Source organism: Solanum stenotomum, chromosome 1 (genome assembly GCF_019186545.1).
Source record: "Solanum stenotomum isolate F172 chromosome 1, ASM1918654v1, whole genome shotgun sequence".
Taxonomy (NCBI): domain Eukaryota; kingdom Viridiplantae; phylum Streptophyta; class Magnoliopsida; order Solanales; family Solanaceae; genus Solanum; species Solanum stenotomum.
Genome location: NC_064282.1, coordinates 14,109,229 through 14,136,824, shown reverse-complemented (window position 1 = coordinate 14,136,824; position 27,596 = coordinate 14,109,229). Strand labels below are relative to the sequence as shown.

The following is a 27,596-nucleotide window of genomic DNA, read 5'->3' as shown; positions in this document are numbered from 1 at the left end:
TAATCATGTGGGATTTTTTTTTTCAAGGAAAAGACATGTATAGTACATTAAGGATAAGAAGGACAACAGGGAAAATAAATGGAATCCATATTTTTTTGTTTCCATTTTGTTTGTGGTGGACCGATAATTGCACTAGAGCAACTTAAGATAGAACTCGAAAGAAATTAAAGGGAAAAAAGGAGTCTGAATTTGATTGAATGCAAGCTGAGGTTGAACTCATAAATTTTCCCACTTATTCTTAAAATTCTGATATATGTAGAAAATTAAATATCAGGATTGATTATATACAAAAGGATAACATAATTAAGATATGAAGATAATCTTAGTAGATAAATAAACAAAACAAAAATCAAATTAGTGACGTTCTACATTCGGTTCCACTAAAAAAAAAGTTTCGATAGGTTAGTTTTTAGGCAGCCTGTTAGTGTTCTTATAACAAGCACTATGAATAAATATGAATATCAAATCAATGTCCACTATTTGTTTAAAAACAAAAAATGCCTGAGCTTACCTAACTAAAATATGAAATTTCCCGTACAATCCCTACAAACGTACAAATTAAATGTTGGAGCATGAGTATAAATATATATGTGATGTGTACATTATTATGACATACTTGTCCAACAAACACATGGTAATTTGAAGTTTAGTCTTAAACCTCAGCTGTCCTTCTCAAACAACCTTAACCAAATCAGTCTCAAACTTTAGCAGACAAAAAAGAGAATTTGGACAAGATGGTTAAGGAAAATGAAGTGCCTGGAAGATTGGAATGGAGGGTTAACATGCCTAATGGCTCATCGCGAATTTTAGCGCCCGAGTCTAGGGAGACATGCAGTAGATTGCAAAGCTTAGTTATGGGGATTGTTTTAAACATCAAGGGATTTCTTGACAAGGCATGGAATTTAGCTGTAAATGAGCCAAAAAAAGTTGTTCATTGCCTTAAAGTAGGATTGGCTCTTTCCCTTGTGTCAGTGTTTTATTACATGAGGCCTCTTTATGATGGTGTTGGAGGGAATGCTATGTGGGCTGTTATGACCGTTGTTGTAGTTTTTGAGTATACTGTAGGTGAGTGTGATTCTTCTCTGTTATGTCCTTTCTTTTATAGATTCATTGTGCATGTATATGAGTATTGATTTGGAGTCAAAATGGCAGGTTCTACACTTTATAAGTGTGTAAATAGAGCTATTGGAACATGTCTAGCTGGATCTCTAGGAATTGGTGTTCATTGGGTTGCAAGTCAAGCTGGAGATAAATTTGAACCTGTTATTCTCCAAGTTTCAGTTTTTCTCTTGGGTATGTAACAGTTTCCTATATACGTATATGTTTATGAAAACTTTGTACTTACTAGTTATGGATTGCTGTTTGATAAATGACTGGATGGACGTTAACATGTTTATACATGTCTTCCTTGCAGCTGCTGCAGCAACCTTTTCTCGGTTTATACCTACAATAAAAGCGCGATTTGACTATGGTGCCATGATCTTTATCCTTACCTTCAGCTTAGTGTCAGTGTCAGGCTATCGCGTTGATAAGTTGGTTGAATTGGCTCACGAACGGGTCTCCACTATTGCTATTGGGGCCTCCATCTGTATTTTCATTACCATGATTCTCTGTCCAGTATGGGCAGGTACTGAGCTGCATCATCTCATTAGTAACAACCTGGAAAAACTTGCTGATTCCTTGGAAGGTAATATACATTTGTTAACTGAATAATGATATCACAAGTATATGCTATCAATGATAGAAGAAACTAATAGCTCTTGGACTTCAATATTCAGGATATGCTGCTGAGAACTTCAGTGTAGATGGCAGTAAAAATGTACATGAGAAAGATTCCAGTAAGAGATTGCAAGGCTACAAATGTGTTCTTAATTCTAAGGCTGCAGAAGAATCCATGGTTCGTAATCAACTTTCTCTGATAACGATTGATCTAGCCTGTAATATCTGTCAAATCTCTCTCCTGTTTAGCTAGTAGAAGATAAACTAAACGTCTTATAAATATATATGACAGGCCAATTTTGCCAGATGGGAGCCAGCACATGGAAAATTCAATTTCCGACATCCATGGAAACAGTACCTCAAGATTGGAGCTTCAATGAGAAGCTGTGCCTATTGCATTGAGACTCTCCATGGTGGCATTAACTCCAATACTGAGGTAAAAACACTCAGGATTAAAAGATTTCTAGCTATCTGAATGAGTCTTGCTGATATCTTTTCTGCTAAGATAGTATTTGAGCTAAAATCTTTCTTATTTTGCTTGTGCCACAGACTCCTGAGTTCCTTAAGAAGCCTCTCAATGATGTCTGCATGAGATTAGGTACTAGTTCCTCCAAAGTGCTAAAAGAGATGTCGAGTATGATAAAAACAATGAAAAAATCAACAAAGCTAGATATACTTGTTGATGAAATGAATTCTTCGGTAGAAGGCCTTCAAAATTCCCTCAAAATCTTCCCAAGTTACCAGCATATACCAACCCCAGATCCCGCAACTGAAGAGACGCCTAATGGTACAGAAGAGCCTAGCTTGAAACCTACTGCTTTATCGCTCATGGAAATTGTTCAAATGGCCACCCTAACATCACTGCTCGTAGAAATAGCATCAAGAATAGAAGGGATTGTAGAGGAGGTCAAAGAACTGGCATCCCAAGCAGAATTTAGAGACGAAAGCAGCAAGAAGTCCAAACAAACTCAAACAGAGATAAATGGAAATGATGGTAATGAGCATGAAGTAACAGTGAAGACTCTTCAACAAGTCTGAGTTAATCACCATTATAGGATGAACCAAACATGGTGGGGTTTTGACAGGCTCTCCGGTTTTATGAGACATCTGTAACTGTAAACTGCATATTGTACAGAAAACAGATGACTTTCATTACTATAGTAGGAACATTTGAGGAAATATAGGATGAAGTTTCTTTCTCCTTCTCTTTTGCTGCATCTCTCTATCTATCTTTCTCCATTTTTCTACTCTTGAAATAAGTGCAGAGGATAAAGAACCATGCTTTTACATATTCTGAACTTTTTTGTCGACACAAATGCATTTCCGCAAGCTTCACTAGTTAGTAGAAATATAAAAAATACAATGATAACAACTAAGCTATTTGAGCTTGTTCCTCCATATGAATCTGTCATGACATTACTATTTGAGTTTAGATAACCCAATTTTCTTTATGAGAACAAAAATAAAGGTGGCACAAGTTCAGCCTCTTATTCTTCATACGATTGAGAAGAAATATTATCCAGATAATATGTAGATCTAAGGTAATTAAACTGCATGAAGCAGCATGCACCAAACCCAGCTCTAGCCATATCTAAGCTACTTCTGAGTTTTAACCGTATCTCTGACTCGTCGCCAGAAGGCATACAGTTAACGAGGCAATGAATTTACTGGTTTTATTTTTACCCTGTCAACTCTACGTTGAAACAGATAGAATTATGTGAACTCCTTATAGTGCAATTCAACCTAAACATAGTGACCTCACTGATGTCAAAATTAAATAATAATGAAGAATCATAAGTAGGTAATCTTGTGTGACTAGATATAATGTTATATAAAAGTTTTTTTGGTAAGGGAAATCTGTCGGTAAAAAGAAATGGACATTCTTTCTCGTATATCAGAGGTGAAATATTCGTTGTTAATATGAGAAGGGTCAACCTTTCTACTACGGGGAAGGCCAGGGAGTCCATGGAATACTTCTCTTCTCTGGGTTTCTTCCTGGAATTTCCATGAACCTGGCAGAGTTCTTGCCTACCAAATTCAAGGAAGTGTTTTACCCAACCAGGAAAGGAAAAGGGGTCAATAAAGGAGGGAGGTGCGGTAGGGAATGAGAGCGTTATTTCAGCTGATAATCCGCAGCAAGTCCATATTCTACATGATTCGAATGACTTGTTCAGAAAATGTAAAGACATATCTTTGTACGCAGGATAACAAGCTAATACCAACAACTTATTTTCAATGTCCATCGGATATGGTGGCACATATGGACAGCCAAATGGCAGTTCCTGGACCAGAAATCTCATCACAAATCAATACAACATCAATAGCATTTCCTACAAAATACACTGAGAATGATGTCACCTGTCAAGTAAGTGAATAGAATCATCATGTTCCACAATAGCTCCTTCATTGCTGCTTCCCCAGCCAAGGTTTACAGCTAAGTCTTCAACTGCGACTTTTATGACATCACTTCGAACACCAATGTCAGTAGCATATCTGCTCATACAGTACATTCCTGCAGTAACAGTGGCCACACCGACGGGACTAGGAATTAGAAACTTCAAGGGGGAGGAAAGAAGCGCAGCTAAAGGAGCACCGACAACAGAAGAAGCTTGTCCACTTCTTCCAACTCCCAATCTATCAAGTGTCAGAAGACCTGTTTTGCAATACAACGCAAAGTCCTCACAGTTGTTTTGGAACACATCATAGTTGCCAAATCCATTCTGGAGAAGATGCATTGCTCGGTGGATAACCATCTCCGGAGGGTCTGACACAGCAGTAGTGCAAGTTCCCCCTCGCACTTTGGAAAGGAAAACGGAGGGGCTTACTCCATATTCAAAGCTGTAGAGTGAACCAGTGCGGAGAAAGCAATTCAGACAAGAAAGTACAACACCGCTGTTAGGAAGCCTAAATCCACAGTCTGGAAAGATTGGACAGGATGAAGAAAGGCCTGATATTTCATTAGCAGCATCAGAAGAGCCCTCAACCCGTGTAAAATGAACCACTTTGCTTCCGCCAACGAAAATACCTATCACATCAAATTGCTTAGAAACTAAGACTTGTGAATATGATGATTGTCTCTCTACTACTTTTTGGGAAGAGAAATGCAACTACCATTTATCATCTTCATCAAAAAAATGCAACTACCATTTATCACTAGTCCAAACAGTATAATAAGTTGGATCAATATGAAATATGAACCAGCAGTGACTCAATAGTCAATAGTGACTTGTACGCCTTGGTAATCACAGCTGATTCACAGGAATTAATTCTCTTTTGATAGAGGGCCATTTATCAGATCTACCAACATCAAAGCATACATGACAGAATTTTCAAAATAGTTCAATGAGCGCGAAGTACTTCCATGCACATGATATTACAGGGTCTCTTTGTGAATGCCTAGGTAAAATTAACTTTTCCAGTTATTATTGTCATAAGGTATAGATAGCATGCAGAAAACAACACCAGAGAATCGTGAAGCAAAATCATGAGTAAAGGAGCCTGCAGAGACCAGATTTATGTCCACATGAAACAAAGAGTTACCAATTAATTCATGAATCAAGGCTCAAGAAGTCTTGAAGCGTATAAGAGTAGATACAAGTCCACATATGACACCATGATTGTAACAAGATTTTTGGATGAATCAATATTTGTACAACTCAAATTTAAGAACTAATGCATCAACACGGAGACCACAGAAAAAATTAAGGGCATCTCTTTAGCGCAGCTCTAAACCTTGCATGTAAATCTGAAAACAGTAATCACTTCACGCAGCAAATACACTGAAAATTTGTAAATATGTGAAGATTTGGAAAGTTATTTTAAAGGCATAGATAATCAAGTTGATCAGACTAATATTATTCTATGCCATCTCAGGGAGACTACCGATTCTTTTCCAAGATTTATCAAAAATTCACTTCCTAAAACTAAGAATAGCATCAAAGTGGAACAGGATATGATTAAATTTAGTGGCTGCAGCTTCTTTTTCTACTAAAATGGGGCGGGGGATGTTGTAGTTGATAAAACATGTAACTAATAAGGTAGGAAGAATAACTTGAATAACTTATCTCATTACTCAAAGAATACAATGGTATAAATACATAAGGAGACTAAGTTAACTATGGTAACTAGATAGCCAAATCCCTATAAATCAGCTATGCTAATATATACACAATCATATACATATCTGTAGTGATTCTGTAACAAAACGCATGCAGTAACCATAGTCTAGAAATCTGTATTTAATTCAAGTTTTAACTAAGTTACCCTGTAGGAGATTCTGAGGTAATTTTTTCCACAACATGAGCAACTTATACGCCTTAATTTAACTAGGCAGGAGAACACAATAATAAGATTCAAACCTAAAAACCAAACATACTTATGGGTTGAATCTGGATGGTTAAGATTCAAACCTCCATTAAGTGCAAAGAAATGAGGCCTAACACTGATGAATCAGGTGACAACACAAACTAGAGAGTGATTAATCATTTGAGAAGGCAATACAGGGAGCACAAGTTAGTCCATTTACACCTAAAATGCTAAAACAATGCATTGGGGGTACCCCAATATTCAAGAGCAGCAACAGCTCCTATGTCTCAATCCCAAGCAAGTTGGGGTCATGAATCCTCGTCCATCCATTGGCACTATTCAGACCCGTCTCATTAAAGCCAACTACCCAAAAATTAAAAGTAGCTTCATGGTCTTTAAAGTGCATTATCCTTTGTCAAATTAGCCATATAATTGTCACCCCACCATCGTTGAATGCCTGAAGCAGTTTGCGGAGCTATCAATTCAGCACTAAAAACAATGTTGCCATTACATTCATGGATTTGTATTATAAACTACACAAACACATCCATCTAATATAAGAAAACTCTGAATGCAACATCAAGTGATTTTGATAGGATGAAATTCAGTGGTTAGAGAATTGGCTGATGGTGTAAGTGACATCTCAAAGCCTATTCTAATTTGATCAATGTCATCCCACTATGTCCAACTGAAACAGAGAAGTTTAGAGTATTTCAATTTATCAGATAAAATAGCCTCTCAGAAGTTCATATGTGTTACTCTAATTAGTCTTCAGCTTTTCCTGCTTTTAAGCATAGCTAATGTCCAAGATAAAGCAAATGTACATTATTGTAATATACACTCCATTTGCAGAATAAGCTATTTATTGATCAAACACAAACAAAAAAGTTCCTCAATGCATGAAATTTCTACTAATTTGAGGGTCACAAAAGAGAGGACTCTAATTAACTAATGGAAGTAAATAAAAACTAGTACTCCCTCTGAGTCAATTTGTTCATCTTCCTTTACTTTTTAGTCCGTAAAAAGAGTGCCTCTTTCCTCTCTTTTTTTTGGCAATTCTTTAGTTCCACTTCCTACATGGCATCATGTATAAGATCACAAGATTAAAGGACATTTTGAGACATTATCATATCTTTAGTTTAAGAGCCCAAGATTCAAAAGTAATTTCTTTCATTCCCTTGCTTTGTCTTACTTTCTTAAACTCCGTACCAAGTCAAAACCAAACAGACAAATTGAAAACGGAGGGAGTACTAGATTAAATATTCTCAAACACATTGGAGAAATTTGATTTCATTGTGAAAAGACAAATCTTGTGTTCAGAACCAAATCAAAGACTTAAGAGAAAAAAAATGAAAGAAGAAAGTAAATCAAGGAGTACAATAAAAGGAAAAAAATTGATAAAAAAACTTAACAAAATCGGCACACTAAAAGACTCAAACTTTACACAGCAGCGAGTTGTCCAATGCAAGTAAGTAAATAGAACAAAATCAGCACACTAAAAGACTCAAACTTTACACAGCAGCGATTTGCCCAATGCAAGTAAGTAAATAGTACTAGTACTAGTAATTTAGAAGAACCCCACATTTCAGCTTTCTAATATGCATCAAAGATCATCATTTTTGGCCAAAAAGAGATGAAATGAAAAAGGAAAACACACCCCAGACATACAAAATTATCATAAATTTCTTGTTTATGAGTGATTGGGAAGGAGGCATTGAAAATTTACCATGGTGAGAGTAAGCAAAAACAGCTCTGTAAGTATAGATATGGTCTCCTGGTTTGATCTCACTTCTGTCCACTCTGTTTGTCAACAAACCCATCTTCTCTCCCTCTTCCTTTTACTCCTCCCCAGAATGCAAATGTACTTGGAATAAAGTTGCAATCTTTAACAACCCCACCTACAAAAAAAAAAGATTTATTAATCAAAGAAATGCAGTGCATTTTATAATGAAGACAAAATGACGTGGTAGAAGGTGATTGGCTCACCGAAGCATCTACTCGACAAACGTTACCGATGAAAATTATTACCGATTTGCTTTTTTCTGTCTCTCTTCATCTCCTTTTGACTGCTAGGGTCAGCAATTGAAATCACCGAGCAGGATGATTTTGAGCTATTTCCAATATATTTAGGATATTTTTGACACTTTTCCGTAAAACTTTTAAATTTTTTGGATAAGAGAGACCTAGAATTGTCAAAAGTCAAGTAGGTTCAAGTGAAACTGTATATGCAGATGCAATTCTTTGCCCCTTTGATAAGGCAAGAATAATTTTCAAAGATTATACTAGTAGACAGCTTTTGCGTTCCTTCTAAGAATTTGATTCCTTGCTCGTAACATCACTCTTTTGAGTGAGTTCATTAAAACTAGAAATATAGCAGGAAATTACGTGGTACATTTGCGTAGATACAGAAGCTCTCTCATAATTGGATCTCTCTGTAAAATTCTACCTACAGGAGAGTGGAGCTAGTGCAATGATAGTGTACATTTTCAAATATACAGATCAAAGAAGGAGTACTGTACTAGTAATAATTAACTGACAGATTAACTTCAGCTAGTTCTCCAAGAAGATTTTCCAACCATAGATTTTCACGTCAAAATCAGAAGTATTCACGAGTGAATGTCTCAGTTCCTCAGCTGACTCAGCACTTTTTGCCAATAACAAGGCGAAACCCCCACCACCTGCACCTACAAGCTTGTATCCACAGCAATAGTGATCACAGAATGCGAAAAGCTTATCGACAAACTCATTGCTGCAGAAAGGATCCAGCTCCTGATGTAATCTCCATGCCTCCAGCATTATGTCCCCAAGGGCATCAATGTCGCAACTCATTAAAGCTTCTCTGGCAATCTTTGCAAGTTCAGTGAGGCGCTTGATACTCGAAACAAGCAGGTTGTCTCGTTGAAGGTAACGAGTAACCACCTTATGCAGCACTTGGTGTGCAAGTCGAACCTGCATATACATTGTCAACAGCTGAAGTTGATAAACTCTAGAACAGAACTAGTAGTTGGATTGTAATGGGTATAAATTTGGAGATGAATTAACCACTAAAAAAATCATGAGTACCATGATAAATGCAAACGTGAAACACAAACTTTTAACAAATCCGATGAATTAGTTACAGTTCACAACTTACTTGACCAGTGAAAACTACAAGAAGCCGTTGCTGCAACTCCTTTATTAACTGAGGAGAAGCCAAGAGGGGAATGACTTGAAGCCGCAATGGTATTCCGGGAAAACTTGCAGTAAATTTAATGCCAGCATATAGACCTCCTATTTGATCTTGCCAACCACCTCCTGTGCCCATGAGCTGTTCTAGGACTAAAACAAGTCTTGTGACATTTTCGTTACTTTCGTCTCCATCAGTAATACGTAAAAGCCCTTTAACAACGGCTGCTGCTAAGATGCTAGAAGTTCCCAAGCCACTGCCCCTAGGAACATTGGCCCAAGTCCTGATTCTCAGGGCCACTGATTGAAGGATCTTTTCATGGATAACACTGGTTACAAGCAATGCAGATTTTACAAGACGAAATGGATCACTGATTTCAAATGGAAGGGCAATAGATGATAGATCTTCAATTGATAACTGGTTTCCAACATCATCACTAATAAATATCCCAGTCCCTTTCTCTATTTCTATCACTGTGCCAATAGGAAGAGAATTTTCCAATGTTATTGCCATGTTCAGAACACAACCAGCACGCTCTAGACTCCAAGGAGGTGTATCACTCCAACCCCCAACAAAATCCACTCGAACTGGTAGTTCAATCTTCACCGTCCTATGGTGGAAAGACTCACTGCAACAACCACTAGTATTACCAGGATTTGATGCGATAGAGAACCAACTGGAAGACCCTGCTAAGTTTTCTGATAAAGAAATGACATTTCATTAACAGACTGTATTTACACCACATGTGAAGCATCGCAAATTGAAGGAAAGGAAAGAAAGAAAAGAATAGGAGGAAGATAAAAGAAGCACCAGACTGTCCAGTCAAAAGAGTACCCAGATGTTAGAGAGAAATTAGATAACAGGTCTTAGAAAAACAGTTCTTGGATTTAGTTGGTCAGTGTTCGTAACAACTTTCAATATGTCATTTTACCTTTGAACCCGTATCTCACAGCAGACGCAGTTTCATCAGCAATGGAAGCCCATGCTTTTTGCTCAGTTTCAAGTGCCATCTCTTCATTGCCGCACGCTCGTAGCAGATCAGCATGAACTTGATATGCCCTGCTCTTAGGAAGGATTGCTGAATTTTGCGCTTGAAGACTTGGGCAATGGGATAGAAATCCTTTGCAAACTTCAATTCCGGTTGATTCCTTTTGAAGAATCTCTTGGCACAACTGACTTAAGTTGCGGCCAAGTAAGCCGAAGTTAAGGCAAGCATTGACAATCCCTGAAGCTAAATCAGCCTGATGATTACTAGAACCTAAACACATGTGTGGAAAGTTGATGGATTTATGCAACTCCTCCAAACTAATCCGCTGGGACCGCTTCCATGAAGAACGCAGTGTTTCATTTCTTTGGTTGTCCAAGCCCATTAACCATGACGCCAAGGTGAGCATTTCAAAGTATGGAAGAACAGGGAATATTTTGGCATTCCACAAGCATTTTTCCAGAGTATTCTCTGAGATCCACAGATCAGTATCTTGAATGCCTAGATCATCTAAAACCTTCCTCCAGGGTTTTCCACAAAAGGTACCATTTGAGAGTGGAATCTTTGGGTTATCATGGATTCCACAGTACACAATAACTCTTTCCGTGCGTTCCACTAAAGGAACCTCCCAAAAGCAATGACGATCTGGAAGCATAAATCTGAATGGTACCTTTTCTGTCATATCACTGGCTGCTGGCACATTAACACCAACAACAATAGACTGGGAACCAATCTGTATACCATCAGAAATGAAGGAATCATAAATGAGAGAGTCTTCTCCTATAGAGACTCCTGGCTCTATTTTACTGGAAAGGATAATAGCTGAGGCAGCGATATCAGAAACATTAGTTGCTGGAATAGAACAGAGGTGCCTTCGACCAACAAGTCCAGCACCTGTTTCACTCATGTGGTCTAGAACTTCACTAGATGTTCCAAAATGTAAGAATAATAGATCACCTGCATCAAATTCAAGAAAAGAAGATGAGTTTAATTCTAAAAATCAGTTTACACGTATCATAAGCATAGTAAATGCACAGTTAAGGTTTCCATAGAGTGCAACAGTAGATATTTTATATGAATAATACAATAATACTGTTTTGGTCCATAATTCTTTAACCAAGTTTGATTCAGTGAAATTCCTCTAGAATTTTCAAATCACAGAGTCCTAAAGTGATAGTATTTAAGATCCACTTAACTAGTTAAGTGACTTCTGAAGTATTAATGTAAATTATGTCACCTATAAATCGAGTCCATCATGGATTAGCAATCCCATTATGTTTCAGGATTTTAAGACTAGGATATTCCCATTCAAATAAAGTCACTATGATTAAGTGATTTCATTAAGACAATCTCTTCATCAACTCACAACTCTTGTATTTTTGGAATGCATTTCAAAAGAGTGCTTATTTTCCAAAAAAATAAATAATGGGTAGACGGCCATTTAGGTTAATGCTTCTTTACACACAAGAAAAAAGGAAGCAGACTCTGAGATATGCAATGACTTAGGAAATTACTAACATCATCACACAGTCAACAACATTCAACCTACAAGCACAATAGCTGAACATCTCTTGTTCTCCCAAACTGTTGACAAGTTCATCACCCAAAGGGCGGGATCGCAACCATTCGTGTTTTGCTGGTACCCAAGCGGCTACAAGGTCTTCATACAAACTCATCTGCCCAATAACAGAAGTCAAAAAAGTAACTCACCTACATAGATCAAGACCCACTTGAATATAAATAACAAAACTAAACTATGACTTTAGAAAACTGGAAGAGTAACTTCTTTTCACTGTGCCAATACAAACAAAGTAAAGTGTAGACACAATAGCAAGAAAGAGAAGAATTTTCTGCAACATATGGAGCAGGTATGTCAAACTTATGATTAAATGAGAAATAACAAAATCTAACCCAATAGGTTACTGAAATGGCTGCATGTCAAATAGCATCCAGATTAGGGAAACGGTGCATAAATAAAGATATATGACGAAGAAAAAGAAAGTCATCAGGGAATTAAGAGTACATCAGAATGGAGGAAACAATAAAATAGGATGAGCAAATTTCATGCTATATTAAACATTTGTTGTTTTACAGGCCAAATTATTGCATCTTCAGAAACTAGCTACCAAGAAAATATCCACCTTATATACAAATTATCCTGGGAAAAGATATTAAAAGACTCAAATGGCTCTGCACTCAGTTACTTGAAGTGCTTTTGCCAAAACTACAGAACATTTAACAGAAAGAAGAACGAAAATTTTAATAATTCACTCTTTGGCAATAATAAAAGCATGCTTTTGTGAAATAATACACCTCTGCACATCAAATGAAGTATCAATTATCTAGTATGATAAACTTCTCGCAATAAACGTAGAATACTTCTTCTAAGAGAAGAGTACACATTTCCAAGTATTAGATACTGGTACATGGAAATACAAAAAAGAGTTGAGTAAAGCCACTGATAAATGATCACTTGCCTCTTTTTTCTTTTCCAGAAGTTCTGAGATCATTGATTGGCTCGAACAGGCAAGTTTAACTAGATTTAGCCATGCCTGACCTCTAACTGCTATTATCCCAGTATCAAGCAATGTTCTACCATCATCCAGAATAGCTTGGTGCCTAACAAGCTCGTCCAAGCAAGGTTTCTGAAGCAGATTCTCCACCAAGTTGATGGAATAAGTATCATTTGAAATCCCAGATTTTGCTGCAACTATAACACCATGATTGGAAGCAACATCCAGCGTAATAGGGACAGTCACAATGCAGGATGCATCCTTCGGCATAACCATAGTTGAGGCATCAAAACAAGGAAGAACATCCCCAGTCATTGTAAGCATCCCACCTGCAAAAACTCTTTGACTCTGCTCAAAATGGTGTTTCATATAGAAAACAGAGATTATAGCCCAGGACATTAGCAAAAAGTTGACATATAAGTAGATAGACTATGTTTTTTAACAGAATAAAAGTATAAGCAAATTAATCAACTATCTTATTGAAAATAAGTATCACTGATTATGCATGCTGATTATTTGATAGGGTTAAGTACCTTCATTCTCAAAAGCTTGTCTTGCACAAGATGCAATAGCAAGGATGTGATCAAAGAGCAGGGGAACTGGTCCATCTTGGTCATCAGCTGCCAAATAAGGAAGTGGCAGAAACACTTTTCCCATAGGATTTGCCCATGGTACCCTTTTAGAATCACCTCCAGCATGAAGTAATAAGATGTGTTTTTTGGCAATCAAGTCGATAAATGATGGAGAAGGTTCTTTCCTCTGAGAATTTCTGCACTGTATCAAAGAGAAGCAAGTGATTTACTTACAAAGTTGCACCTGCTCCTTGCTGATGCATGATAAATTGATATCCCAAAAAAGATAGCAAGAAACACTTGCGCGGCTGGTCTTTAACAGTATGAAATTAGGGACTGTTCAATGGAGTTGGTAGCCTAAAGTCAAATCTTAATAAGAGTTCTCAAGTATATTCAATAAAACTAGTTTCTGTGTGTGTGCACCACATGTGTATCTCATGTCAATTAGTAAAACTATTTTAAAGTTTACATACATATTATTGTTAATAATTTGTGTGTGAGTTCCTAAAATTTAGGGGCTTAAAGCACTTGCAATAGTGACTTGTTTTATTGAGTCGGCCCTGCCTCCACCATCTGTCGGCCAAAGGCCATGGATGGAGAACTTTTCCTTAACAGTAGTTATGCACCTAAAGTACGAGGCCAGTGAAGGACGTACTGTATAACCTGATAATTCTGCTAACCGGTAACAAGTGGACAAATAAGAGTCACCAAAAAGAGGATGATTCATGCTTCCTAGCAATTATATTGTGTGTGTGTGTAAGGATGATGTGCATGTAGTGATATGATCTACTCATGTCTAGTACTAGCTATTTATAAAGGATTTCAGAAACTGTTGCAGAAGGAGAAATGATTCTGCAAAAACCTTTCAAAAATATGAAGTGCTAAGAAGCTGGAACACAGATGGCAATGCAGTGAAGAAGGAGGAGAGATGGAAGATGGTCCCTGCATGTATTTGGTGAATCATATGGAAAGCGATGAATCAGAGATGTTTTGAAGGCAAAAAGAGTAACATACATAAGATCATGATAGACTGCTTAGGCCTCTACTATATTCGTGTAAACAAGTAGTTATAGATAGCACAGAAGATGTTTTTAATGCAATTGATTGGTTGTAATTAGAATATTAGGATTTTGTAAAAGAGACAACTTTTGTGATGGGGGACTACATTTTGTTGTAGCATACCTGTGGCTATATAGAAGTAAAGTTTACCATTCTCAAAAAAAAAAATCAATTTGCATTAGTTTTAGTTTGTTGAGTTATACCTTTTTACTACTTCCATTTCAAAATAAAATGTGTCAATTAATATTCTTGGTAAAATTTGGGGGCCCAACTAAGGCGTATGGCTTACCGGCCCTATATGAAATTAGAACTTGGCTTAGTGATCCATTTAAAATCAAGAATTAGCTTGGGAGTTCAAAGTTTCAACCAATGACATCAAGAACAGTGTTCACCCTTGTTTCATTTAACTAATGGAGATACCTGAAAATCCTCTCAAGTAAAAATAAAATTTACCTATTCTCAAAATTTATGCGTTTGTCTTGTATAGACTCATGACTTGCATCAAGATTTATATCAAACTAAGCTTTTGCAACCCATATTCAACAGAGTTTCTGGATGGAGATTGGTGGGATTAAGTGTAACTGGGTCCAGTATTCCCAATGATAACCTAAGCATTTCGAGGTGTCACTGGAAAAATTAACAAAAATGTCGCTCTAATTCAAATGTCATAAGTAAAAGCTATGGAGATGAGGAATTTGGTCCAATGTATCTCAAATATATAGGCTTAGAGACGAGACCTGAAAAGGACAAGTGTTTTTGTCCAACACCTTTCACTAATACCCGGATTCTCATGTCAAATAAAGGAAAACTTTGAAGTTCATATATATACATCGTGCCTTTAAAATCCTGAATCACTCTGTCAAACTTTCAAATTTCCCATAAGGATTGCATCAAAATTGGTACCTGAGATTCGAGAGAAAGCTGTTGGTAATGTTTAGCAAGTTCCAAAATGGCATGAAGAGTAGCAGCACCAGAACCGATTCGCTGGCCATGGGGATCGGGAACAGCGAGTGTTACAGTGGAATCGGCGATGCGACCGATGCGTTTGGCTCTCTTGAGCTGCCATTCATAGAGCTGAGCTTGTTCAAGGCTCGCCGCCGTGAGCACAATTGCATCCCATGTCGGAACCCTGGCCGGGTGCCGTACCGATAATCTTAAATGATACCACGATTTCCGTAATATTGCAGCCAAGTCTGCTTTGACTCGGCTTCTATGGTTGTACTTCCTTTCCATTTCTGCTATTGTTGGAATTTGACCGGAGAAAAACGCAAATCAGTAACAGAGTATGCATATACTGCTTTGAAGCAACTTTAGATCAGTAACAGAGTATGCATATACTGCTTTGAAGCAACTTTAGATATTCTAAGGCCAAAAGTAGAATCATATATCAGTTGATTGAGTACAAAATAGGAAACAGATGACACAGCGTTAAAAAAAAATGGCGTCGCCCGGACTCGAACCGGAGACCTTCAGTGTGTTAGACTGACGTGATAACCAACTACACCACGACACCTGATCGTTGAATTTCTCATACATATTAAATTTATAGTAATTTGATAATCTTGTATGCTAAATTTATAAATATAAATGTCCTCAGCAGACTCTACTACAAGTTTGAATATCGTTTATCGCATAGATAATTAGTTATGCTTCAACCTCTTTTGTTATATCACAATAATTAAATAATAATTTATGTTCATATTCGTCATACATCTCTATTTGAACTTAATAACAATTATTACTTGTCATTTTGAATAATATACATTTTAATTATTTTTAAAATAACAGCATGTTCAAGAAAAGAATAAGTAAATGATAAACTATTGTAATAACTTATATGTTACTAATTCACTGTTTAGTACTCATAAAATTACATGTAAATTGTGATTGTTTTAACCTAATTTAAGTTTTAAAAAAAAAATTTACCACAATCAATATATATAAAACTTCTTTAAATATTTTTGTGATCTTGATGATTGGGTGTGGTGGTACAACAAAAATATTACTGTAAGTAAATTTATTTTCCATCCCAAAAGAATAATATGCATCCTTTTTTATTTCTTAAATCTTGTATCATTCAAAACCCTTTTCATAAAATGGAACAAAAAGAGTCAACGTAAGATATAAGAAGGTGCCTTGATCGCCGCATTATTTATTTATTTATTTGAGTGATGAGCAAACATTAACGGAACAAGTGTTCGTTGGAGCATTATTTTCTGCCATCTTATTTCAAAAATTCCACACCCCAAAATTATTAGTACCTTTTCTCTTTCTCTTTCCTGCTGCTAAAAAAGTTAATCGATTTTTGCTCTATGTCTATCATCACTTCTTATCTATATATAATAGTTTATACCTTTTTTCATTTTCTTTTCCCCCTATCATCTTTTAGCCCTTCTTTATCTTAATTTTATATAACTTTTATTTGGAAGGGTTAATTAATTAATTGCACGAGTATATATATATTTTTATGAAGAAGAAGGTCATCGTATAATTAATGTGAAATTTGGGATGACAAGAATTTCATTGTTGTTGTAAAGGATTTTGTTGAATCTCTATGTCTTAATTAGCTGTTTAGCAGCCTCGAATTTGAATGCCGATCACTCCACACGCGATCGGCATTCTATTTTTCCGAGGCATTTATCGACATGCAAAGTTGATATATTTGTTTAGGCAGCATTTGAGTACCCTGTTTTGGGTTGTCTTTGTTTTCTCTTTTCCTTATTCTTCCTTTGTTATTGTTTGCTTCATTGCCGGAATGAGTTTCGGGGTTGGATCAGGATCTTCTTATCATTCCGGAAATGGATTTGGAGTTGGAAGCCCTCTGCGGCGTTCTTCCAGTAACAAAGGCGGATTTTTAGGTTCATCTGCTAATGAGCGACCGGTTCACCAAGTTGATTATGTAGAGAAAGATCCTAAGGGTCGATATGTTCGGGTAATGCACTATACTCTCTGTTGTTTTTTGTATTACTTCTTCTCTATTGAGATTTTGAATTCTTGATTTGTTGTTTTATATATGATCACGAAAAGGAATGTCTGAGCGTGCCCTTACTCTAATTCAAAATCCATCTCTTTCTTTCTATTATAATTCATCTCCCTCCTGTGCCTGTGAATTAAAGAAAGGAGGAGGTCAGTCAAAAGAAAAAAAAGAGATGCTAATTAGTCAAATGTCCAACTGATCATCCTGAGTAGTTTACCGCACAAATTGAGTTGTCGTGACAATACCTTTCAACAACATATTCATCTGCACCTGAAAAGGGATCAGACCAACCTCTTTGTTTGAAGCTTTGCCAGGAAGCTTCTACTTTCAGTGAGCAAGAGCTTATTTTATTGTTGCTTCTTCAACAACAGATTTCATTAAACACTATCTTAATGTTGCTTCTTGATTAAACACAGAAAACTTCTTTTGAACTTTGAAGACTTTTTGCTTAGTTTGTGTAATCCCTTTTTTTCCTAGCATTGGTAACACTCCAACAGATGTGACATCTTTTTTTCTGTGGGTAAAGAATAAAGGCCAAGAAAGAGGCCAGCTTCAGCTCAAATCAATTTGAAGATATTTAATCAAATAGAAAAATCTTGGCAGCCAGATAACAAACTGCCTGCTCAAGACCATGCTACTCAAACAGACATGTATTGGACTTCCCAAATTGCATACTCCTTTAGTCATCCTGCTTCCTAAATTTGGTTTTGGGAGGTGGGGTTCGTGTGAAAAGAAGAGAGTAATCGAGAGAGGATACTTATAAAAAGGGTGGAGACAGAAGAAAAGGATCTGAAAATACTGGTTTATGTTGATTACTGCTGATAAGGTGATTTGAATAGTAAGTCCAATTCAACTGCATTAGAGTGCTGAGTTTATGCTAATCCAAAGTATCATTTTCTTTTTGCTGAATCACCAAATGGGATGATACTGTGAAATTTCAAGTTCAAAATACAATATATAATTTTCTTTATAATAGAACATTAATCAAGGCACAAGTGAAACTCTCTGTAGTATTGAGATAGCTGTGAAAAGGAAAAGAAGGAAGGAGTATGGGATTCTCGTGTTTGCTTGAGGCTGAATTCTAGTTCTTTAGCAACTTAAATAGCCTTTTTGCTTCCAAACAGAAGATTTAAGAAGTCTGAATATTAAGACAAAATTGGAACATATGCTGTTTAGCACTGTAAACTAGAGTATTATTTCACGGACATCATTTATATCACCTGCTTGTGTTTCCTCTACAGTACAGTGAAGTGTTGGGCAAGGGAGCATTCAAAACTGTGTATGTTCCAAAACCTTATTGCTGATTTTTATTGTTCCTTTCTATAGTACTAATTGTGTATTCAGAGCATAAAGCATTTTGTCTTTTTTATTAAAATTGTGTTTCAGCTACAAGGCGTTTGACTTACTTGATGGTATTGAAGTTGCATGGAGCCGAGTGAAAGTTGAGGATGTTTTGCAGTCGCCTGACGATTTGGGAAAGTTGTATGCGGAGATTCATATTCTTAAACAATTGAAGCATGACAATATAATGAAGTTCTGCGATTCATGGGTTGATGACAAGAAGAGAACAGTTAACATGATCACTGAACTCTTCACATCTGGGAACCTGAGGCAGTGAGTTTCTCGTAGTATCTCATTTTCTTTACTTACAAATTGTGTTGTCCTACAATAACTATGTGAGTTGTAATTTTCAGATACCGTAAGAAGTATAGAAGTGTTGATATGAAGGCAATAAAGACTTGGGCAAGGCAGATACTTCAGGGGTTAGACTATCTTCATAGTCAGAACCCTCCTATCATTCACAGGGATTTGAAATGTGACAACATATTTGTCAATGGAAATCATGGAGAAATTAAGATTGGGGACCTTGGATTGGCTACCATTATGGAGCAGCCTACTGTTAAGAGTGTTATTGGTATGGGTATTTCTTGTATTAATATGCTTTGAAATAATGTCCCCTCTTCTAACACGCTAACTATCTATTGCTCTGAAGGAACCCCGGAATTTATGGCCCCGGAGCTTTACGAAGAAGAATACAATGAACTAGTAGACATATATTCCTTTGGAATGTGTATGTTGGAATTAGTAACCTTTGAATATCCTTACAGTGAATGCAAAAATCCTGCTCAAATATTTAAGAAAGTTAGCTCGGTAAGTTTGATGAAGTTGCTTCTTTACTCTGTCTAGTCATTACATGTTTTTGTGAATCTAAGGAACTTTTATGCTCAGGGTGTTAAACCGGCATCCCTCGGCAAAGTTACTGATCCCCAAATCAAAGAATTCATCGAGAAATGCCTGGTTCCTGCTTCTCAGAGGTTGCCTGCCAAGGACCTTCTCAAAGATCCCTTTCTTCAATTCGAGAATTTAAACGGGCCAATCCATAGTCTGTTGCAATCACCTTACCAAAGTCCAAGATCATTAAGTTCATTGAAATCTGCACCTCATTCGATGGATATAGATTCCGATTGTAACCAATCAGTATGTACAGACTCCCATTGTGGAAGTCCTTGTGCTCCAACATTGGAGTTCCAGAGGTTTCATCAGAATAATGAATTTAAATTGACGGGTAAGAAGAATGATGAGAACTCAGTTTCATTGACCTTGCGGATTAAAAGCCCTTCGGGTACGTAGATGCATTCCAATTCTATATTATTTTTATTTGCTTGGCATTTTGGAATCAAATAGCTCTTGTTTATTTAAAGCCTTAAAAATTTGCAGGCAGAGTAAGGAATATACACTTCAATTTCTATCTCTATACAGACACTGCACTCTTAGTTGCGGCTGAGATGGTTGATCAATTGAAACTAGATGATCATGATGTAGATTTTATTGCTGACTTCATTGACTATCTAATAATGAAAATTGTGCCTAGTTGGAAGCCTTCAGATTATTATTCTAGTGGAGGGAGAAGTCAAAGAGAAGAGGCTCTACAGAACTACCTAACCTTGTCGCCCTTACCTACCACATCCAATGCTCGACAAGATGATATTCCAGTTCTCAATATGAATAACCAAACTAGCAGCACTACTCATCAAGTTGATGAAGATAAATTGTATGCTAATTCAAATGGCACTTCTTGTCGTGTTACTTTTGCTTCCCCTTCACATTTGGCAAGTGTGATAGATGGAGAGTCTGTTGCTTCTGAAGTTATGGGAAAGATTTCATCTCTAAAAAATTCATTTGGATTTGGCGATTACTTTACATGTGCAGAAGTAATCTCTAAAGGTTCTAGTGGAAACTTATCGGAGCTGGATTTCATGGGATTGTTTCATGATGAATGCAAGTCACAGGGAAATGGTGGCGATTATGTAGAATGCATGTTAACAAATGGATTTGGAAAGAATCTGGAGGTGACCTTGACAGATACAAATAGAGCTTCTAAATGCATGACTTTGTCAAGCAACTGTTCATTTTTATCGTTAGTATCGAAAGATGAGGAGAGTGAGTTAAAGTTAGAACTTGACACAATTGAATCACTGTATCGACAATGCTATCAAGAACTCTCAAGAATGAAGCTGGAGGCATTAGAAGCTTGCAGGAAGAGATGGATCACAAAGAAGAAGTTGGCATGTAATTAATTGAAGGAGAATAGCTGACAACAATTCATTCTTTTTTTTAAATCTTTTCTTAATTTGTGATCACATATTTGAATCCGTGATGGATTTTGGTACATCATTTTTTCAGACCTATCTTCCTTCATACCCCTTTATTTGTGTGGGTGAAGATTATATGTACTTTGTATAAAGTGTGTATATAGTCGTTTAGTTTTGCTGGTTTTTAGCCTTTTTAAAACTCTTCTTCTTTGGCCATGGTTAGGCAAATGTTTTGGAATAATTGACTTGTAATATATGTTGATCATGCACTTTTTTTTTTTCATACAAGCTACTTGTTAAATTGAATGTAATTATCCATAACCCAGAGGTTTAATTAGATCGACTTAAAACGAAAATTATGAACTACAATTTGGCAAATTGATACATAGCCTCTTGCTTTTGTTTCAAAATTTCAAAACACATCCATCGCACAAAGTAAAACAAAACATAATATATAAATAACGAAGACGGTATGATTGTGTAATATTTGAAACTAGGAGAGGTATTTATCACAAGCTGTAACTTCAAGGGAAGTTTGTGAAATTGTCTCAAAATATAAATATGTAAAAAATAAAAATAATAATAATTAAAATTTTGAGGTAAGATTTAATTTTACAGTAGATAATTACGATAACTCGATAAGATTAGTTAGAATCAAGATTCAAACATATCCTCTTAGGTATTCAAATCCGTTTATTCTTCAAGTCTTAAATGCAATTCTATATATATTAATAACCAAATAATTGCTTCGAATAATATATACATGAAGTTCATTATTTTTCCCTATAATTAAATCATAGAAGTTTTGTCAGATGGATAAATCAGTTGGATTACGAGGGTATTGCTGCTTCAATTGCCGGAATATTGTAGCAGATCATAATGATATCATTAACAAGGAATTTTTAGTTAAGTACATTAATTGGTTTCTTCTTTTTCTTGCAATATTTGTTGGTTCGCTTTCAAAATATATAGTCAAACCTACCTTGACGTGCAGATCTCATTAGTTGTTACAAACAAAAGTATCAAGCAATTAGTTTAATAATTTTGTGATCATAACTAATTATGGGCACCATTGAAATGCAATTTTTTCCTTTTAGATAATTGTACTTGAAATTTTACTAATGATTTATCATAAATAGTTTACTATTTTATTTTTACATGATATATTTCTTGCGAAATATTATAACATAGTATTTTGAGTATGGTGTCTATCATTATTATAGATGTAGAATGTTGTTACAGAGAAGTAAAATAAAACCTGAAAAATGGATTCCGGAGAAATAATTTGATTTTTATGATGTATAGGGCATACATGAAAAGGGTCGTGGACGAGCATTTCTATTTTCTCATGCTATCAATGTTGTTGAGGAGCCTCCATATTGCATGCAAATGATAAGTGGTCCTCATGTGGTGTCTGATATTTTATGTGCTGAATGTGGCAAGAATTTGGGCTGGAAATACAAGAAAAGTTTTCGTGATGTTAACAAGTACAAGGAAGGCAAAATTGTCATGGTTAAGTACAACATCATCAAGGTTTAGGTTGTTCATCCTCCTTTCAATGATATGAATGTATGTTTAGTTCATTCATTATCATGTTTAAAGTTTTGAACTTTGACAGTTATACATTATTTAGTTATATATGCACTAGATTTTGGGTCAATTTGAGATGCTCCATATGGTTTATTATAAAGTCTATGAGGGTTATCACTGAAAAAAGAGACCCCAATTAGACTTAGATATGGAGAGATGGAAGTCATTAACAATGCCCTTTGTATGAACAATTAATTGACAAGGAAAGTTAACTAGTACTAGTAATTGACAATTGAACAAAACTTGACTCCCTCAACTTGGGCTTGAAAAACATCCTCTTTGCCTTGACTAGTGAAGAAAAATCCTATGTACCGACGGTATTAATTTTAATTTTTATTTTTACACAATTAGATAGTTAGGCGCGTTTATTCTGATAGTATGATCGGCCTTCACTAACATTTTTACTCCCCTTTGATGGATCATAACATTATAAAAAGTCAAATTATACTGATTTTGTAAATTCTTTAAACCGATGACTTAAATTCCATCAAATATTATGGGACCAAAAGGATTTCAAAATGAGAAGATAGCTAGGAAGCTTCAAAGAAGGAGGACAAGTAAAAGACAAACTAAGGAAAAATCCTTGTGACAAGTTTGACATCACATTTTAGTTCAACTTTCTAAGTAGCCTGAGTTGGAACTTTCTATCACATTTTAGTTCAACTTTCTAAGTAGCCTGAGTTGGAACTTTCTTTTGTACAGTAGATATATAGCCAAGCACAAATTAATTAGAAGAGAATGAAAAGCGAAGTTGGTAAATATCAAGACTTGTTACCAGTGATGGCGGACAAGCTGGACGTGGATACATTTATCAAGGAGCTATGTGGAGGATTCCGGCAACTGGCTGACCCACAATCAAATTGATCGCACCGTCTAGTTTGCAGAAAAGCTCTGGATTTTGGGATTGAGCAGAGAAGATGCTGAGGCTAGGGTGAGAGAAGGAGACTTGGATGGTGATGGGGCATTGGACGAAAATGAGTTTTGCATCCTCATGGTCAGACTTAGCCCAGAGATTATGCAAGACGCTGAGTTATAATATCGGTTTTACTCTCTGAAACTTGGAACTTAAATATTTCATTTTCATCGGATCAGTGTAGTTCCAGAAAATGATGGCCTTGCTATAATTTTTATGTTTCCATTCTTTCAGTACAAATTGTACTAGAACGTTACTTTGATGCTGCACAACCCATTTAAAGTTGGGGCAATAATCAAAACGACAGAAAGAAAAGGCAGGACATGGCAATAAACAGCAGACATCAGTTGGAGCATAATGCTATATCGTCCCAATTTGTGCTGAATGTCATAAGCTAACAAGTACTTTCTTACATGTGTTCCTTTTCATTCAGTCATGAATACGTGCAAACTGCTCTAAAAAAAAGCAGAGCCAAGGATTCCACCAAGAAAATGTTTCTCAACACCCAAATTGAACTGCCAAACTCTCTAAAGTTTAAGCAACAATCAATTACATTCATACACAGCATCTATTTATATTACGATACCAGAAAGCAGTAGTGATCTTCATCTCATAAAGTACTGCTTCAAGTTCTTTACCTCCGAACAGGAGACCTGCTGAAGTTATGGAGGAAAAAGAAAGTGAACAAAAGCTCTCCAATTTATTTTTGATAAAGTAAAAAGTGAACAAAAGCTCCCCACTTACAGCAAATTACAGAACTTCCTAAACAGTAGCTAGATTCAAATACTAAAATGAAATTTTCTGTCAGACACTACGAATCTACCTGCGATAGCTTCCATACTCTGTACTCCTGTACCGATCATATGATGAACCATTGTATTTTTCATATGCGGGGTTACGAGGACGACCATAATCAGGACTAGATCGACCCCTGCGATACATAGGACTCGGTGACCTTCGGTAAGGACTATCACCATGCCTGCCATAGTCTCTTCTAGGGCTATCATACCTGTCACCCCTCTCGCCATCATCCCTCAAAGCATACTCTACAGAAACAACTCTGTCGAGGATCTCACTGCAAATGCCAAAAACTCACTTCTTGTCAACAAGAAAAATAGCACAAAGTAGACATGAAATTGCAATATAAACAAACAGAAGAAAATGCAATGACAACCTCATGTGTGTACACTCCAAGGCTTTTGAGGCATCTTCCTGATTTTCATATTGCACAAATGCAAAATTTCGGCGTATTCGAACATTAAGGATCTTTCCATACGGTTCAAAGTGTCTCTCTATGTCACGCACCCTAGTGCGAATAGGGTCAAAGTTAATGACAAACAAAGATCTTGTTGGTCTTTGGTTTACTGCAACCTTGGAATCATCACGAGGTCGACCACGGTCACCCTGCCAAAACAAAGATACAAACCATAGTTCTTACATAAACTGTTGACTACAACTTCAATCCTATTGTATCTTGGAGAAGGTGATGACATTTACCGAATTTGAGAAGTAAAGAGTGCAAGGAAAATACCTTTGCCCATTCCACTGATAACCGGCGCTTGTCATACCCAAATGGCAGGTTATCAAGACTACGGATGGCATCAGCTGCATCACGCTCATCCTCGAAGTAGACAAACGCAAAGCCTGTAGTTGTAAAGACACCATTATAAGTATAATAAAAAGCAAGACAAGAAAGTTTGAAATCTTTTGAGCAGAGTGTACATCACTAAATCAAAGCCCTCATCCCCTTTAGGAAATAAAAAAGTACAACACCTGCAAGTATGTGAAGGCCTGATGAAAGTAAGGAGAGAGAGAGGCCTTGCATGAACAAAATCATGATGATGATGAAGTCTTATTAAAGGTTTAAATCCAAGAAGTCAAGCCTGAGTAGTCATTGCTAAGCATGCTTCACCAATTTCACAGCACGATTCAGAATATGGAGGCAAGGCATGATAGAATTCATTGATCCGCTTATTAATAGTGGTAGGCATGGCATGAAGAACAGATAGATCCCACCACAACCATTCTTGAAAAATGGCAACATGGGCAATGAAGTAAGTGAATGACAGAAGATTGATCTAAGAAATGCAGAATGATTCCATCACTGAGGAGTACAGGAAGACAGATAGGTTGCCTTGCAATAGAAGTTTTTGCAAGTGTTGAGCCATGATACAAGCTCTTTTTCCTTAGGAGATGTTCCTGCGTCAAAAGAAACACTTAAAATATGGAGATCCTCTGAATGAATTTTACATTTGGCTCCCCACCATTCTTACCAGGTCCTTTGTGCACATACATAGCTACAACAAAGTAGCTATGCATCAAAGCAATTACATTTAAGCAAAATATCACTATCGTGTATCCAGAAAAAAAAACACTATACTCATATATTGGGAAGGGAGGATCAGCACGATAATATGAATGAAGCTATTAATCAATATCCCCGATAGTACTCGTCCCAAACTGATTGGGGTCAGATATATGAAACCTGGCAAGACATGGATTACTTATCCTGATTGGGAGTATGTTTACACTGGTGAATAGTGACTACCAGCCTACTCCTTTTACACAAACTGGCTGTGGCATTCAAAAAACAAAAGGAAAACATTCATAGCTCCAGAAAGGCCAACACTGCCTGGATTTGAAAAACAAGTGTCCTGACATTAAAGAATCATGTAAATAGTAACCTAATGTATTTTAATTTGCAATACAATTGCATGAATAAAGCTAATTTAGGGTGTTATTTTCTTGCTACTCTGTTTTAAACAGTACCATTACCAAACAAAAGTAATACACCTAAAGAACACCCATCTCCCCAAACACCCTCCAGGAAGAATGCTACAAAGAAAGAGCCTCCAACAGAAAACACTAGTTACATCTATGCACTGTGAAAAAATGAAACTAAATACAAGTAACCTATGCATAAATCCCCTACTCCTATGTGCCCTCTTTGATGAATTTATCATCTCAATTTTTTGTACAGTTTCCTCTAGCTATCATTTTTGTATTTATCTTTATTAGTCATATATATCATCAAGAATAAATGCATTAAAAAGCCAACACAATTAAATCTTAACCCTTCAAATGAACATAAACAATCAAGCAATCAACTACGCCTCAAAGGAACAACAGTAGAATAATAAAACTAACAAAATCAACAAATAAGAAGAAAAAAAGACAAAAGGGTTACCAGATTTCATGTCAACACGCTCGATCCTTCCATACTTGGAGAACAATCGCTCCAGTTCTGGTTGACGTGCATCATACTCGATATTCCCCACGAATAAAGGCCTCATTTTCGACTCCAAATTATCGTTTGCCTAAAAAATTAATCAACAGCGCTGTAAATGGATTTGTGTACAAGCAAAAAATAAAAATCCTTACTATCAATCAATGAATTACATGTCAATTCCAACAAATGAATTCCTATTTGGTAATTTTGCTTCATACAAACGATTTCAAGTAAGAATTTAGGGTTAAGGGGAACTGAAAATATTTACCTGCAAATCCTTAGAACTCAAACAAAAGCATTCGTCTTCCAGAAAAGTTCTACGGGACCGAAACAGCTTAAATGTTACTTTTGGGCCTGTTTCTAGCCTACGGGTGGACCAAAGCCCACTTCATTGGAAATTGAAAAAAAAATAAAGTCAGGATACGCGTAATAGAATTAGATTGATATGTAGTTTAAATTGATCTATAAAATATTTTTATTTTATTTTGATTTGTTATATATAAATATAATAAATTAAAAAGTTTATTAGATACTTAAACAAGTCATAAAATTAAAATTTAAGTAGTAAGAATTGGAAACTTGAGTTATGACCTATTGACATGTTTGTTAAGCTTATTTGTCCAACATATTTCGATTCAAGTAATTATTAAACAAGTTCCAAATTCATTTCAACTACCTATTTGACATTTATAATTTTTGTCATCGTTTATCTAGCTAACATAACTTTTATCTTCAGGCTCTCCTTCTTCATTCTTCTCCTTTTTCTTCCTAATATTTTAATTTTCTTATGAAAATATTGTCATTACTTAAAACCCTGCTGGTTCTTATGAGGGAAAACAAATGATAAGGACAAGGATTAATTTCATCGATTGTAACTAAACTTATTATTTATAATACGGAAAAGGGCCTAAAATATCCTTTAACTATGCAAATTGATACAAAAATACCCTTATTCTACCTTTCGGGCCTAAAATG

The 27,596-nt window shown here is 36.1% G+C and overlaps 5 protein-coding genes and 1 non-coding gene across 11 annotated transcripts; 2 read left to right on the top strand and 4 right to left on the bottom strand.

Annotated features, from left to right (window-relative positions):
* Positions 1 to 588: 588 nt before the first annotated feature.
* Positions 589 to 2,975, top strand: LOC125841887 (aluminum-activated malate transporter 10). Its single transcript, XM_049521075.1, has 6 exons — positions 589 to 1,065; positions 1,153 to 1,293; positions 1,415 to 1,687; positions 1,779 to 1,897; positions 2,012 to 2,155; positions 2,269 to 2,975. Exons 1-6 carry the CDS (start codon positions 735 to 737, stop codon positions 2,755 to 2,757), a joined length of 1,497 nt encoding a protein of 498 aa, XP_049377032.1. The 5' UTR covers positions 589 to 734; the 3' UTR covers positions 2,758 to 2,975.
* A 936-nt stretch (positions 2,976 to 3,911) lies between these two features.
* LOC125843138 (protein LEAD-SENSITIVE 1) lies at positions 3,912 to 8,105 on the bottom strand. The gene is made up of 3 exons (XM_049522624.1): positions 8,011 to 8,105; positions 7,751 to 7,922; positions 3,912 to 4,744 (listed from the first exon to the last, which is right to left on the bottom strand). The coding sequence occupies exons 2-3, from the start codon at positions 7,842 to 7,844 to the stop codon at positions 4,074 to 4,076; spliced, it is 765 nt and encodes a 254-aa protein (XP_049378581.1). The 5' UTR covers positions 7,845 to 7,922; positions 8,011 to 8,105; the 3' UTR covers positions 3,912 to 4,073.
* A 435-nt stretch (positions 8,106 to 8,540) lies between these two features.
* Positions 8,541 to 15,646, bottom strand: LOC125877598 (bifunctional fucokinase/fucose pyrophosphorylase). Of its 2 annotated transcripts, none has more exons than XM_049559168.1 (7): positions 15,223 to 15,646; positions 13,222 to 13,462; positions 12,653 to 13,017; positions 11,725 to 11,851; positions 10,122 to 11,132; positions 9,158 to 9,888; positions 8,541 to 8,973 (listed from the first exon to the last, which is right to left on the bottom strand). In XM_049559168.1, exons 1-7 carry the CDS (start codon positions 15,550 to 15,552, stop codon positions 8,575 to 8,577), a joined length of 3,204 nt encoding a protein of 1,067 aa, XP_049415125.1. In that variant the 5' UTR covers positions 15,553 to 15,646; the 3' UTR covers positions 8,541 to 8,574. The 2 variants fall into 2 exon arrangements, with proteins under 2 accessions (XP_049415125.1, XP_049376087.1); XM_049520130.1 differs by having other exon boundaries at positions 13,222 to 13,457; positions 15,223 to 15,591.
* Positions 15,647 to 15,758: 112 nt separating this feature from the next.
* TRNAV-AAC (transfer RNA valine (anticodon AAC)) lies at positions 15,759 to 15,832 on the bottom strand. The gene has a single exon. It is a non-coding gene; the product is annotated as a tRNA-Val (tRNA).
* Positions 15,833 to 16,895: 1,063 nt separating this feature from the next.
* Positions 16,896 to 21,143, top strand: LOC125841700 (probable serine/threonine-protein kinase WNK10). 2 transcript variants are annotated; one of them, XM_049521927.1, is made up of 7 exons: positions 16,896 to 17,251; positions 18,538 to 18,575; positions 18,683 to 18,910; positions 18,991 to 19,211; positions 19,290 to 19,447; positions 19,526 to 19,919; positions 20,015 to 21,143. In XM_049521927.1, exons 1-7 carry the CDS (start codon positions 16,910 to 16,912, stop codon positions 20,872 to 20,874), a joined length of 2,241 nt encoding a protein of 746 aa, XP_049377884.1. In that variant the 5' UTR covers positions 16,896 to 16,909; the 3' UTR covers positions 20,875 to 21,143. The 2 variants fall into 2 exon arrangements, with proteins under 2 accessions (XP_049377884.1, XP_049377159.1); XM_049521202.1 differs by having other exon boundaries at positions 16,897 to 17,251; positions 19,526 to 19,923; positions 20,019 to 21,143.
* A 2,578-nt stretch (positions 21,144 to 23,721) lies between these two features.
* On the bottom strand, positions 23,722 to 26,998 carry LOC125846787 (serine/arginine-rich splicing factor RS31). Of its 4 annotated transcripts, XM_049526419.1 has the most exons (7): positions 26,890 to 26,994; positions 26,580 to 26,709; positions 25,166 to 25,591; positions 24,924 to 25,036; positions 24,567 to 24,796; positions 24,216 to 24,467; positions 23,722 to 24,048 (listed from the first exon to the last, which is right to left on the bottom strand). In XM_049526419.1, the coding sequence occupies exons 3-7, from the start codon at positions 25,227 to 25,229 to the stop codon at positions 24,027 to 24,029; spliced, it is 681 nt and encodes a 226-aa protein (XP_049382376.1). In that variant the 5' UTR covers positions 25,230 to 25,591; positions 26,580 to 26,709; positions 26,890 to 26,994; the 3' UTR covers positions 23,722 to 24,026. The 4 variants fall into 4 exon arrangements, with proteins under 4 accessions (XP_049382376.1, XP_049382354.1, XP_049382370.1 ...); XM_049526397.1 differs by lacking the exon at positions 25,166 to 25,591 and having other exon boundaries at positions 26,890 to 26,998; XM_049526413.1 differs by lacking the exon at positions 25,166 to 25,591 and having other exon boundaries at positions 23,722 to 24,045; positions 26,890 to 26,998.
* Positions 26,999 to 27,596: the final 598 nt, after the last annotated feature.